The 16,032-nt window shown below is 39.0% G+C and overlaps 1 protein-coding gene across 5 annotated transcripts in view; it reads right to left on the minus strand.

Annotated features, from left to right (window-relative positions):
* Window positions 1-10,693, minus strand: part of RANBP2 (RAN binding protein 2) — a 69,083-nt gene extending 58,390 nt beyond the window's left edge. For all 5 annotated transcript variants that reach the window (XM_037807141.1, XM_037807142.1, XM_037807140.1 and 2 more), the window contains exon 1: window positions 10,536-10,693. In XM_037807141.1, coding sequence (XP_037663069.1) covers window positions 10,536-10,607 — 72 coding nt within the window. In that variant the 5' untranslated portion in view covers window positions 10,608-10,693. The remainder of the gene's footprint in view (window positions 1-10,535) is intronic.
* Window positions 10,694-16,032: the final 5,339 nt, after the last annotated feature.

A 16,032-nucleotide genomic window follows, 5' to 3' on the forward strand; every position in this document is an offset into this window, starting at 1 on the left:
ATTTTCAGTACAAACAGAGGCCCTGAAAGTGGGTCCCTCTAACCTTCTGAGTTTTAAATAGGAAGTTTCAGAAAAGTTACCATACTGATAACTGGCTTTGGAGAGTCAAGCATTCACAGAGACCTCTCTTTTTGATCTTTGATGTTGGCTCTTCCTATCCTTACGAAGTAGAATTCACCTATCGCTGGACTGTCTGTTTACTAATAGAGAACATGACCTGGACTTAGCCCTTCATAAAACAGGTTGGTTTTACTCTACCAATGATGAGTAATCCTCCTCAGCACAAGAGAGAATGCAGATTCAGATATCTGGCGTATGAGCTTGGCTGTGTAATAAATCATGCAGTGGAGCTTTGGCTGGCTTCGGAGAGTGGCTCCCCTGCTACCTTCCCTAACTGAACTATCTAAATAGGCCCCCTTAATTATTCCTTATCACAGCATCCTATTTATTTCCTCCATACATTTATCCAACTCATAATTATTTTTATTGTTTTTATGTTTGTCTAGCCTTCAAAACTGTAGGCTCCTCTAGGGCACAGCCCCTGTGGCTTGCTCAGCATGTGCAGCCAGGAATATTACCTAGCAGACAGTAGGCACTCAACATTTATTTGAAACACACATAAATTTGTGTACCCATAATTATTCCCTTGCAATAAATTCTTAGAAATTAAATAACTAGTCCAAAGAATATAAATATTTGAAACTTTTGCTATACTACCAAATTTGCCTACATAAAGTTGATGTCAGTCTCAATATCAGAGTGCCCAAATCAGAATATATTCTTCAAAATTAATTTTTTTCATTTCTTCTATCTTTGCTAATTTGGCAGGCAGAAGAGGTATCGCTGAATCAACCTGGCATGTGTCTGATTACTAAGACAATTTTTTAGTAAGCACACTGAAATACATGTAGTATAAATTCTCTATTAGCATACTTCAGCAGTTGCCAATTTTTAGGGAGCAAAGAGAAAATTGTCTCCCTGATTTTTAAGAGCTCTTAACCATACTAATTTTTGTTTTTGTTTTTTATTTGTTTGCAGTTTGTCTCATCACTTAATGAGTTTGTGAAACAAGACCTCAATTTTTTATGTAGTAAAAACAACCTTTTCTTTGCTATTTACTGTTTTTTTTTATATATATGCTAACAAAAGGCTTTCAATTGAGTTCCATGAAATAATCATCTTTCAGTTTCTCTAAAATTACTTCTAATCTGAAACTTATTTTGATAATGTGGGCTAGAGCCCTAATTTTTTTTTTATAAATCATTAACCAACTGTATTATTCAAGCAACATCTGTTAAATAATCCATCTTTTCTCTCCTGATTTGAAATGCCACTTAAGAATGCCACCTAATTCTTATATGTTATATATGGCATCTTAACTCAAAAAAGCTCCTTACTCCTTCCCCCACTACCAATCCTCACCAAAGTTAGCCCCTTGACACTGCTGCATATACATTTATTTTTTTAATCATAAAGCAATACATGTGACAGTTAAAAAATTTAAAAATAGAGGCATAAAGTAGACAAATGACAGTTAATATGTATTTTCTGTTCTTATATCATACTATTTCCTCTTCTAAAGAGCCAGTATGTTAAACAGCTTCCAAAAATCCTGACTGACAAAGTGAAGGAAGAGACAGAGCAATGACGGGACATGGAGGTGGATAGTTATACAGGATGAGAAAGAGCATGGCTGTGCTTTCAGGCTAAGGAAAAATAGCCAATGGAGAAGTTGAAGATAAAGGAGAGAAAAAACGGAAATGATGAAAAAAGGTCTAAGAAAACAAAAAAGGATAAGAACAGTATCAAGTGCCAGGGGTTGCCCCAAACAAGATATGGATGGAAAAAAAGAAGGAACATGGTCTGATGGTTCATATACAATGGTCTCAATTTTATCAATAAAGAGGCAAGAGAGTCTGCCGAGTAAAATGTGCAGCGAGTCTGAAGCAAGCAATGAACATCCGCAACAGAGACTGCGGGGGAAAAGGAGAAAAAGATAATCAAGGAAAAGAAAAGGTAACATGGAATGGTGAAGGCCCAGATAAGATTGGAGCCATTGGAGTTTATAGAGGCATCGATTTTAAGTAGTTAGCTTCAGAAGTGAAAAGACATAAAATTACCCAAGAGCCTCAGAAGCACTATTTATATTAATTTTTATAACCCCAAAGCCTAATAGGAGCTAGACAACATAATAACTATTTAATAAAACAAGTATTAGTAAATTTCTTTGACTGTATTTTCTTATATTGTTTTGACTCTGGAATAGGTATATGATTTTATATAGTACAAACAAAATTTAGTTTAAAAAAAAACTTTTTTCAAAACTGTAATTTTATGTCAAAACAGTAACAAATATTCAGAAAATTATCCCAAGTGGTCTTAGCATGATAGTATTTTGATTGCACATTTTTAGCAGGATATATAAGATTTAAGAGGAAGCACATGACACACACAAAAAATCACACACAACAGTCAAGATGACATGAAAAGGAACAGAGCTTTTATCCCTTTTAAAAAGAGACAGATTCTCACAAGGTACAACAGCAACCATAATAGAAAAGTAACTGTCTACTTTACTATCAACTCTTTTATTAGCAAGAACTATCTTAAGATATTTAAACAACAGTTATTAAAGATATACAAAGAACCATAGAATTTGGGGGAGACTTCTGTCTTCAACCTACATTTTTCAAAGGAACTGAAGCCTAGGGAGGTTAAATGCCTTGCTTAAGGATACATAAGTAAGAAAAAGGCAGAGCCAATATTAAGTAGTCAGTGCTTGATGCAGTCAGTGCTTCTTTCCATGACACCTGATGCCACTGTGAGCAAATACATGAAGTCACTTAAGCTACTAGATATCAAGAACCGACGTGGGGCTGAAAACGGTAACAATAAGACCCAGAGAGATGTTAACTCATCCAGAGAGATACCCCATACCCCGATCCTGCACAACCAGCTGACTACTTCCCTCCTGCCCCCACCCCCAGAAAAGCAGCAGCAAAAAGGTTTGCTCTCAGTATAAACTGATTAACTGCTAACTTATGAAGTACCAACAAGGCTGAGGGCAGGGGTTATAGAAGAAGATAAGCAAAAATCTAGATACTAAATTGTAAACTCCAAACCCCTTCTCCTGGAAGATAAAGTTGAGGAAATCTCTCAAAAAGGAGAACACAGGAAAACATGAGGTCCAACATCCATTTAATAGGAACATAAGAAAGAAATTAACAAAGAAAAGAGAGAAAAGCTCAAACAATAGAAAAAAATGTTCTGAGAACAGAAGGAAATGTTTCCCAATTAAAAGGAAATGTCCAGAAAACCTGTATGCTAGTGAGAACACGAATCACATCAGACATCTAACAACATTGCAAGCCATTAGAGAATGGAACAATGCTCTCAAAATTGAGGCAAAACTTATTTCAAACCAAGAATTTCATAACCAAGTTATCAATTAAATTGAGTAAAGATGTTTTTCAGATATGTTACTTAAAAAAAAGTCACCCAATTCTTCTGAAAACAAACTGGAGACTGTGCTACAACAAAACAGAGGATGTAAATCAAAAGGACATGAGACACAAAAACAAAGAGTCTAACAGAAGAGGTGAAGGAAATTCTCAAGGTGATGATTAAGGGAAGAGCTAGGAAGACAGCTGTGTAGCAAAGAGAACAAGAAACCAGTTCAGACTAGAGCAAGAAGACGAGTGCTCCAGGAAGGAAGGCTCAAAAAACAAAACAAAACAAAACACTTAAACTGACAGATTATGTGACCTGTTTGACCATACATGAGGGTTTAAGCTGTTGGATTTGGGTTAAAAGTACTACATCACAGAAAACTAAACAAACAAAAACAATTAACTACTCCAAGAAAAGCAGAACTCCATAATAAGGGCAACTCAAATGCAAAAATATTTACCTTATCATAATCATATATACGACTATTCATCAAACCAAAAACTGCAGTTAATGGTGCTGAAGAATGAGGAAGGGATAGAAATATCTGTGGAGGGAGTTGTGGAGGGACACAGTAGAAAGGACAATAGAAAATGTTTAAAATTAGGGAGCAAGGATGAAGGAAAAAAATATATACATATATGTATTTTACTCAAAAGTATGAAACATAGATTTAAATGGTAAAACAAACCACTAAGACTTGTAAAGTTGTCTCTAAGGAGGAGGAATCAGGGGTAGGAAATGGGAAGCTGACCACACAGAAATCAAGTAAAACAAAACAAACTATCTGGAAAAAGAAAAATTATAGAAAGACAAGTGATAGATGTTTTCAACAAGGGCAAAAGCAGGTGTGAGGGAGTAGAGAAATGACAAAATGAAAAGGAGATGAGCAAATGAAAGCACACTGAAAACTGGGAATATATGAGATCATGGACCCATTAACACATTCCAGAACTTGCATATCCTAGAAAGCAAGGTCAATTCACACATGGCCAGCCTCTGCCAAAGCAGGAGTGAAGTAAATACTTCTCTTTCTACTCTGCTCTTGCCTCCTCATAACAATGCTTCTGCACCTCCACCATCTCCCTTCTAAGCTGCCCAAAATAGCCTACTTTTGTCATTTTACTCACACCTAAACTTACACAATAGCTTTACATGTTTCAAAGTTATCACTTACTAATCTACATTCCAGTGAAAGTCCCTGATTTCAAGAAAAGGACCTCACTTCATTTTAAGAAAAACATCTGCTTAAAGTAACACTCTGCCAGTCAGTATAGCAGAGTGAGAAGCTTCAGGGCTCCATCCCCTCACAGAAGTTTTGAACAACCAGCAAGAACTGGAAGAAATATCTTTTTCAAGACTCCAGAAAATAATTAAACTGCAGTAACTGGGCAAATGCAGAATCAAGAACAAGCATTCTTAAAAGCAGTAGGATCTGAATGTACTCAAAGTACATTCTCCAACCACAATGGAATACAAATAGAAGTCAATAATTTTTGAATTGTAACTCCACTATTTACTTCCTACGTGATATAAAATACACAAACTCTAATGATAAATCACTGGTTTTGAACTCAATGTAAAATATGTAATTTTAGACAACTATATAAAGGTGGGGGAATGGAGGAGTATAGGAACATAGTTCATATGTTCTATTGAAGTGAAGGTGGTATCAAAGAAAAACAAGGTTGTTATGGATTTAAGAGGTTAATTTTAAGCCCCATGGTAAACACAAAGAAATCATCAGAGAATACGACGATAGAGATGAAAAGTAGAGTATAGGTTAAGAGAAATGGGGGAAGGGGCATGGGGAGTTAAGAAATGAGTGTAGGGTTGCTGTTTGAGATGAAGGGAAATTTCTAGTAATGGATGGTGGGAAAGAGTATTACAAAATTCTAAATGTTATTAATCCCACTAATGGAAGGCTAGGGAGGGGGTGGAATGGGAAGATTTAGGCTGTATATATGTTTCCACAATTGAAAAAAAAAAAAGACAGTCTAAATAGATGACAATTGAATGTGAAGGATGAACCTGGATGGGATTGGAGGATGGAGGACAGGAGGCTCAAAGGGACACAGTTGAGACATAAGGAAAAGGAAGTATAGAATGTAAGCTTTGTATCATTGTTGAATCTCTTGTACTTCTTAGCTGCACTTAATGGGATTGCATAAAAGAATGTTCTTGCTCATGGGAAGTGTATACGTGAATTATAGTGTTTGTTCAAGGATGTGTGCAGCTAGCTCTCATATGTACAAAAGACAGACCAATAGATGATGGATGGGAGGGAGGGAGGGAGGGAAAGAAGTAGCAATGTGACAGCATGTTAAAGTTGGTGGATTGGGCTATCAGGGGAGGGGGTCAGGGTATGATGGAGTTCTGTGTATGGGGTTAGTATTGTTTTTGCAGCTGTTCCTGTAACTTTGAATTTATTTCAAAATTAGAGAAAAAAAAAAAAAAAAAAAAAGGCAGTACGATCTCCTGACACCCTAGCTAGACTGTCCCTCACCCTTCATCAGTTCGGTGGTGCCAGCCTGTTCCAGTGCAGATTCCTGGTCCCAGTTCCAGAGGGAGCAGAGTCATACACAGGCACATACTGGGTGTGTGTATGACTGGCCCAATCTGACTGGTAGTTGCCTGAGGGACTCGCCATCCCAGAACCTGCCCTGGATTTAGAAGCCAACTCACCAAGCAAGCTCTGCTACAGAATGCTGTGGGAGAGCAGTCAAGTGGTGCTACCTGGGGCAAAGGATTACTGGCTGTAGGACATAGAATGCAATGCACAGGACCACAAGGAAACTGTTTCCTAGGGAAGAGGGAACATTCGTAACCATGTAAACGGGTGAATTCCTAGGGCTGCACACGCATGTCCCAGACAAGACACATGCACAGAAAGGATTATGCAGGGCCCTATGCTTTGGCCTGTAGATACTCTCACACAACCCACTGTATGTATACACCTGGAAGAAGAGCACTTGCACAAGTAAATCTGCGAAGTTTGGGAAAGGTTTATCTTTTTTCTTCATTAGTTCAAAGAAAATTTGGTCATAACACCAGTAGATACAAGCTTAAGGAACAGATGCCTCAGAGTCTAAATTTCAGCAACACATTAAAATATCAAAATGTCCAAGTTTCAAAAAAAGGTTATAAAACATACAAAGAAACAGGAACAATGGTCAAAGCAGAAAAGAAAATGAGAGCACTGGAAACCACCAATGAGGAGGACCAGATCTGGGACATACCAGACATTGACTTTTAAAAAATGGTCCTAAATATGCTCAAAAAGATAAGGAAAACATGGTAAAAGAACTAAAGGAAAACAGGAAAATGATAGATGAACACAAAGATAATAGAGATGGAAATTATGAAAAGGAAACAAACACAGCTGAAGAGCACAGTAACAGAAATTAAATATTACCTAGATGGGTTCAACAGCAGACTGGAGATGGCAGAAGAATGAATCAATGAACTTGAAGACAAGACAACTGAAATCATTCAGTATAAGGAGCAGATAGGAAAAAGAAGAAAAGTGAACAGAGCCTGAGGAACCTTTGGAACACCAACAAGCATACCTATATACACACAGTGGGGGTCCCAGAAGGAGAAGAAAAAAAGAGTAGAGTGAATATTCAAAGAAATAATGGTAGAAAACTTCCCAAATTTAAGGAAAGACATGAATATACACAACAAAGACACTCAACAAACTCCAAACAGGGTAAACCCAAACAGAACCACACCATGGTATGTTGTAGTCAAACTGATGAATACCAAAGATAAAAAGAGAATTCTGAAAGCCCCAAGAAAAAAGGGACATGTTAACCTAGTAAGATTAAGTGCCAGTTTCTCATTGGAAACCAGAAGCAAGAAGGCAATGGAAAGATATACATAAACCTCTGAAAGCAAAAAATCGCCACCCAAGAATTTTAAATTCAGCGAAACTGTCTTTCAAAAATGAAGGCGAGATTGAGAAATTCCCAGATAAAACCTGAGGGAGTTTATCTCCACTAGACCCAGTCCTACAAGAAATGCTCAAGTTCTGCAGGTAGAAAGGAAAGGACAATACAATGAAGCCCGCATGAAGATATAAAGACCTCTGATAAGGCTAATGACATGGGTAAATATAAATACCAGTACTGTTTGTAACTCCACTTTTTACTTCCTACAGGATCTAAAAGGCAAATGCATCAAATATAATGAGAAATCAGTTGTTTTGTGCTCATAATATATAAACAGGTAATCTGTGACAAGAACTACAAAAAGGTGGGTGGACTGAGGGGTAGGTAACAGTGTACACTACTGAAGTTAAATTGATTTCAAAGAAAAAAGAATTGTTGTAGATTTAGAATGTTAAATTTAAGCTCTATGGTAACTACAAAGAAAATATCAGCGAATATGCAAACTCATAGAACCAGAAATTGGAATACAGGCTGCCGGGGTGGAAGGCAGAGGGAATGGGAATTAACGCACAATGGGTTAAGGGCTAACGTTTGGGGAGATGGAAAAGTTATAGTAATGTAATGTGATAAGGGCACTGCAATATTGTGAATGTGCAAATGTGGCAAAATTTAAAATTGGTGGATAAGGGTATCTGGGGAGTAGGGATATACTAGAGTTCTCTTTATGGAGTTTGTATTATTTTTGTTAACTGTCCTGTAAGTTTGAAAGTATTTAAAAATAAAAGTTTAAAAGAAAAGGAAAAAAAAAAGATACTCTTCAAGAGTAAGAGATAAGTGACCACCAGAACCAATCCTTAAAACTGTGCTCCACCTTCACTGTATTGATGGAAAAGTTAGGTAGTAGAAAGAACATTCCCTTTATCATTCTAACTTTGGTCTAGACCAGTCGTTCTTTTGGGAGCCAGGGTCCCCACTGAGAACTTGATGAAAGCTCTAAATTTGCTTTTTAGTCTTATCAAGTTCAGGGAGTACAGAAACTGTTAAAAAGATTCTTCTAGACTCTGGTACCACACTTCCATTTATGATTATTGCAAGCAGTTTGAAATAAAAATCTGTAGAGGTACTCATTTCTCCCCTCCTGAGGAACAGGCTACAATCTAATCCACTGTTCCTAAAAGAAATTAAACTAAACCAGGCTTTGCCAGTTTGGATATATTATGTCCCCCAAAAACGCCATTATCTTTGATGCAATCTTGAGTAGGCAAATGTATTAGTGTTGATTAGACTATAATTCTTTGATTCTTTCCATGGAGATGTGAGCCACCCAACTGTAGGTGATAACTCTGATTAGATAATTTCCATGGAAGCGTGGCCCCGCCCATTCAGCGTGGGCCTAGATTAGTTTACTAGAGTACTATGTAAATTCAGACAGAAAGAGCAAGCTTGCTACAGCCAAGACGGACACTATGAAGAATGCACAGGAGCTGAGAGAGGAACTGCAGTTTATAGAGACATTTTGGAGATGGTCTTTGAAAGCAGACTTATGCTCCGGAGAAGCTAACAGAGGACAAACGCCCCAAGAACAACTGAGAGTGACATTCTGGAGAGAAGCCGAAGCCTAAACAGGAATATCCTCGAAGAAAGCCATTTTGAAACCAGAACTCCAGAGCAGACGCCACACATGTGCCTTCCCAGCTAACAGAGGTTTTCCGGACACCACTGGCCATCCTCCAGTGAAGGTACCCAATTGCTGATGTGTTACCTTGGACACTTTATGGCCTTAAGACTGTAACTGTGTAACCAAATAAACCTTTACCCTTTTATAAAAGCCAATCCATTTCTGGTGTTTTACATTCCGGCAGCATTAGCAAACTAGAACACAGGCCTATTGTCAAAATCCTGCAGAGACATCTATGAGACCTCCAACAAGTATCTCCAGGTCTGATAATCTGCAGGGCTGTTGGGAGCACTAAACAAGAAAAATGTCTGGGATATGGTAAAAGATACTATTATATAGCTATTACAATCACAATCATTTGTCAGGTTTTTTTTCTAATTTCTTCACAGATCTTTATTCTCATAGGTCCTTGCCCAGAGCAGACCTTGAGCGAATATCCTTTTAACATCAATTTTATTTTTCAACAATAAAAATAAATCACAGCTAATATTTATGTAGCCCTTCTATGTGCCAAGAATTAACTTAAATGTTAACATGGATCATCCTATCTACTCCTATCAATGTTGCAACTCCATTTTATTAAAAGAAAACAGTTTAACTTGTCCCAAATCTCAGCAAACTGACTCCACATCATGTGCATGCTCACACCTAATACCTTTTTCCTTACTCTCCACATCCACTCTCACTACCACCAAAGTACTGCTGAATACAAAATATATCTAGCACATTATTTCAAAAGAAGGAAAATATTCTAAAAGCATGTTGAGGAAACGAGTTAACATTTTTAAGCTATAGTGGCAACATTCTGTTAGAAATTAAGACTTCGCCGGATTCTATTAATTAAAAAAAAAAAAAAAGGCATGTGTGTGGCGGAGAGGAGCAAATAAAAGACGCTTCCAAAGGGTTGGCGGGGAGAGGCCAGGACTCTTATAAGCACAGTGACGGACGCCTCAAACCAAGGGAACGTCCAGTGTCATTTGTACTGTGTCACGCAGTTGCAAATGTGGCTGTCCCTGCTCCGATCCGTTAAATGACTACGAAGATCACCTATCTCAGCAGTACAAGCCCATCCTGGAGGTGCGTCAGTACGAGTTGGGTTCCAATTCCAAGCATGCAAGGTGCCGCCTTCGCCGCAGCAGGAGCTCAGGCCGCGCGGGCTAAACGCGGGGCGAGAGCGGCCGAGGAAAGTCGGGCCTAGGAGGGCCCGCGAGATACGTCGGCCGGGCCGGCCAGGAGGAAGAGGAAGCTCCTATGCCAACTGCCGCTCGCCTGCCGCTGGGCCCCGCGCGCGCAATCCCCGAGCCCTGCGCCCCTCCCACACGCGCCTCCCCCGCCCCGCACGCTTGCGAGCGCCACGCAACTCACGGGACCGCGCGAGCCGGCTAGCGCCTCAACGGAACGAGCTTAAGCGGCAGCGGCCTACCGAAAACCATTAGGCCGAAGCCAGCGGAGGGCTGTAGGGCCCCACCTGGACCAGGGCCAGAGGCTACCTCTCTCTCTCTCCAGTGCCCGCTCACCTCTCGGGGCGACGGAGTGGAGCCCTGCACCGAGGCGATATACCGCTCCACGTCGGCCTTGCTGCGCCTCATCGCGCCGACGTCCTAGCTCCCGGCACGCTGGAGGCCGAGGCCGTGGCCCACAGCGACCAGTCGATTCCCGGAGCAAAGCGCCTAAAAGCCTGTGACGCAGCGCCGTCGCCGACTGAGGAGCGGCGCGACGTACGTGCGTGTTGCATCAGCACTGTGCGCCACGCCGAGGACGTTGGCGCGTTGGGGCGAGCTGCCTCGCCGGCCCCGCCCACGGGGCTGGTGGCACCGACCGGGGGTTGTCTCAGCGACTTTTCCGGACTATTCCAGCTCCGCGAATTCCCCTCGTTCTTTGCTCACCGCCTTTCCGAAACCAATTTCAGATTTCACTTTTGTCGGTCAGGGCTTCCCGAGGATGAGGAATGGGAAAAAATATTCAATACCACAAATGATCCAAGGAATATTAATTAGATCAATGAGATAACGTTTTACCAAAGGGTTGGGTTTTTTTTGTTTAAGTTTTGTTCGTTTCTTCTTAATTATAATTACACATTTGTGTGAAAGGGAAGCATACTCACGGCATTTTGGTGATTTTGTCAATTGGAGCAACCTTTTAGTTGGACACCTGTGAAGCCGAAGCACACAATTGTTAAAAGCTTGCTTTTTAAAAGAATATATGAGAAATTTTTAAAGTGCGTAATTGAAAGGTAGGCCTCAAATACTTTGTTTTAGGCAATTTCAATTTTGTATAAAATGTAAAGTCCCAGAACTGTAACCCATAACATTCTTTAAAATTAGCTCTATATCTACTGGTTGAATTGTATGTTGAAAGTTATCACCTCTCTATAGATACGTTATATTTCACAATAAGGAAATAACTGAAACTGTGGAACTGTAATCCATAACGTTCTTTGAAATTTGCCTCCTAACTACTTGTTAAATCCTACTTTGAAAGTTATCACCCTTTATGTATAGGTTATATTCCATAATAAATAAAAAAAAGTATAGTCCCCCAAATCTATATATATTTCAGTAGCAGAACAGGATACATAAATAGGTTAACAGTAATAATTTCAAGATATTAAATCATCCGTATATTCCAAATCTTCAACAATGTTTACTTTTGGACTTTGAATTTTGAAATCTTAGTTTAAAACCAGCATTTTCAGACTTCTGGGAAGATGGTGGAGTAGGTAAGGCAGAACCGGCATCCCCTCTGTGAAGGTAACTAGAAAGGGGGCAGACGACATCAGGGACCAGGGTTTTGGGGTGTGACTGCCCATAGAGGGTCCCCCATACTACATGGAGTGGACATCGACAAACAAAACAGAGGAGAGATGGCTGCTGGAGGGACCCAGTGAATTTATTCCCCCGACTGGACCGCCCCACCCCGCCACCCCCGCCCCAGGCCAGCTGCAGCAAAATCTCAGCTGGGCAAGGGACTGAGCAGCAGCTCTCCACTCCTGTGCACTTACCTTGACTTTGCTGGAGGGTGATCCTCCACAGTCAGACAGCGGGGAGCTCCCCTGAGGGAACCAGTGGGCAGCGTTTTCTCTCTCCCCGCCATGGAAGTACCCGATGGAGGTTCAACAGGGAGAAGTAGGGAAGGGAGAGGCACCATACCAGTGATCAGGAACTTCTCCCACACTCCAGAGACTCCTCAGTTCAAGGCAGGCAGCAAACCTGCTGGCAGGGCCCATGCTCCATCTGTGAGGTGCCCCTGATCAGACTCCCTGCCTATCTGCTCAGGGCCCTCATTTCCGAGGGAGGACAGGCAGTCCCCAGTGTACACGGAGATCCAAGGCATTGATTGGTTCCCCAACTGATTTGGACTCCGCCCACCACACAGGAGAAGTTCAGGGAAGACCTATGTGAGAGTGCCACCTGCTGGTAGATTCTGGAAACTGCACTCCAGCTGGCTGTGACTCCACAGTGCCACCTGCTGGTAGGATTGGGAAACTGCACTACAGCAAACGAAATTATATATTAATAATTAATTCTGCACTTTCAAAAATAACCATGTCAAGACAAGAAAATGCCCCAAAGCCAGCAGAAAATTACACAGCACTTGAAGGATATAGAAGATATAGACAAGCCAAACAAAAAGCCAAAAGAGACACAAAAGTTGGAGCAATTAATCAAAGAAGTACACACAAGTATCAATATTATGGCTCAAGATATAAAGGACATGCAGAAAACCCTGGAAGAGCATAAAGAAGAATTTGCAAGAGTAAATTAAAAAAAAAAAAAAAGCAGATCTTATGGTAATAAAAGATTGTACTGATCAAATCTAAAATATTCTTGAGACACAATACCCTAGATTTGAAGGTGCAGAGGAACTAATTGGCGACCTCAAAGATTGGGTGATGGGAAATGAAACCACAGAAGAACAAATGGTGAAAAAACTCAAAAAATTTAAAACGGATCTCGGGGAAATGATGGACAACACGAAGCACACAAAGATAAGAATCATTGGTGTTCCAGAAGGTGAAGAAAAAAGGGCTAGGAAGAGTATTTGAAGAAATTGTTGGGGAAAACTTCCCGACCCTTCTAAATGACATAAATATGCAAATTAAAGGTGCCCAATGAATTACAAAAAGAATAAATCCAAATAAACCTACTCCAAGACATATACTGATTGTCAAATGCTGAAGAGGAGAAACTTCTGAAAGCAGCAAGAGAGAAGTGATTCACCACATACAAAGGAAACAACATAAAATTAAGTACTGACTATTCAGTGGGTACCACGGAGATGGGAAGGCAGTGGTATGACATATTTAAGATTCTGGAAGAGAAAAATTGCCAGCCAAGAATTCTTTATCTAGCAAAGCACGCCTTCAAGATTGAGGGAGCATTTAAAATTTTCACAGACACTGAGAGAATTTGTTAACAAGAGACCTGCCCTGCAAGAAATGCTAAAGGGAGCTCTACCAGCTGAGAAGAAAAGAAAGGAGAGAGACGTCTGGAGAAGAACACGGAACTGAAGAGTTATTAATAAGGGTAACCTAAAGGAAAAAAAGAGGGGAAAAAATAGATCTAACAACTAAAAATCAAAGGATAAGATGGCTGGTTCAAGAACTCCCTTCACAGTAATGACTTGGAATGTGAACAATTAAATTCTTCAATTAAAAGATACAGACTGGTAGAATGGATTAAAAAATATGACCCATTGATATGCTGTTTACAAGAGACTCATCTTAGACCCTACAACACAAAGAGACTGAAAGTAAAAGGATGGAAAAAAATATTCTATGCAAACTGCAATCCAAAGAAAGCTAGGGTAGTTATACTAATATCAGACAAAATAGACTTTAAATGAAAAGATGTCGTAAGAGACAAAGAAGGATACTATATATATTAATAAAAGGGATAATTTACCAAGAAGAAATAACAATTATAAATGTCTATGCACCCAAATGAGACAAACATTGGCTAAACTGAAGGGAGCAACAGACATGTCTACAATAATAGACTTCAATACACCACTCTCTCCTATAGATAGAACAACTAGACAGAGAACCATTAAGGAAATTCAGAACCCAAACAATATGATAAATGAATTAGAATTAACAGACATATATAAATCATTAAATCCCAAAGTACCAGGATAAACATTCTTCTCTGTGCCCATGGGACGTTTTCCGGGATAGATCATATGCTAGGGCACAAAACAAGTCTGAATAAATTTTAAAAGACTGAAATTATTCAAAACACATTCTGTGACCACAATGGTAACTAGAAATCAACAACCACGAAAGAACCAGCTCTTTCACAAATATATGGAGGTTAAACAACACATTCCTAAACAACCAGTGGGTCAAAGAAGAAACTGCAAGAGAAACTGGTAAATATCTAGAGAAGAACGAAAGTGAGAACAAAACATATCAAACCTTGGGATGCACTAAAGGCAATGCTGAGAAGGAAATTTATAGCTCTAAAAAAAAAAAAAGAACAAGAAAAAGCTAAAACTAAAGACCTAACTGTACAACTGAAGAGGCTAGAGAATGATCAGCAAACTGATCCTGAAACAAGCAGACAAAAAGATAACGAAGATTAAATAAGCTGGAGAACAAAAAAAAATAGAATAAATAAAACCAAAAGTTGGTTCTTTGAGCAGATCAACAAGGTTGATAGACCCTTAGCTAGAATGACAGAGTAAAAAAGAGAGAAGACCCAAAAACACAGAATCAGAAATGAGAAGGGGATAATTATTACAGAGCCAGAAGAAATTTAAAAAAAAATCAAAAGAGGATACTTTGAACAACTGTATGCCAACAAGCTAGACAATTTTAGAGGAAGTAGAGAATTTCCTGGAAACACATGAACAACCTAGACTGACCTGAGAAGATGTAGAAGACTTCAACAAACCCATCACAAGCCAAGAGATCCAATCAGAAACCAAAAATCTACCTACAAATAAAAGCCCAGAACCAGATGGCTTCACAGGGGAATTTTACCCAACTTTCCAAAAAGAATTGACACTATTCTTCCTCAAACTCTTTCAAAAAATTGAAGAAAAAGGAACACTACCTAACTCATTTTATAAAGCTAATATCACTCTGATACCAAAACCAGATAGATACTACAAAAAAAGGGAAACAAGAGGCCAAACTCACTAATGAATATAGATGCAAAAATCCCAAACAAAATACTTGCAAATCAAATCCAAAGGCACATTGAAAGAATTATACACTACAATGAAGTGGGGTTCATTCCTGGCATGCAAGGATGGTTCAACATAAGAAAATCAATTAATGTAATTCAACATATTAGCAAACCAAAAGGGAAAAATCAAGTGATCATCTCGATAGCCATTAAAAAAGCATTCAACAAAATTCAACATCCCTTTTTGATAAAAACACTTCAAAAGGTGGGAATTGAAGGATACTTCCTCACTATGATAAAGGACACATTAAAAACCCTCAACCATCATAGAACTCAATGGTGAGAGGCTGAAATCCTTCCACCTAAAATCGGGACAAGAATGCCCACTATTACCTCTATTATTTAACATTGTGCTATAAGTTTTAGCTGGAGCAATTCATCAAGATAAAGATATAAAAGGTATCCAAATTGGAAAGGAAGAAGTAAAACTGTCATTATTTGCAGATAATATGATCCTATCTTTGAAAAATCCTGAGAATTTGACCACAAAGCTACTTGAGCTAATAAATTCAACAGAGTGGTGGGATATAAAATGAATGCATGTAAGTCAGTAATGTTCTTATGCACTAGTAATGACCTAACTGAAGAAGCAATAAAAAAAATTCCATTCACAATAGCAACTAAAAAAAATCAAGTAGCTAGGAATAAACTTAACCAAGGGTGTAAAAGACGTCTACACAGAAAATTACAAAATTTTACTAAAAGAAATAAAAAATGACCTAAATAGGTGGAAAAATATCCCATGCTCATGGATAGGAAGACTAAATATTGTTAAGATGTCAATTTTATCCAAACTGATCTACTATTTCAACACAATTCCAAT

This window comes from Choloepus didactylus, chromosome 17 (genome assembly GCF_015220235.1).
Source record: "Choloepus didactylus isolate mChoDid1 chromosome 17, mChoDid1.pri, whole genome shotgun sequence".
NCBI classification, from domain to species: domain Eukaryota; kingdom Metazoa; phylum Chordata; class Mammalia; order Pilosa; family Megalonychidae; genus Choloepus; species Choloepus didactylus.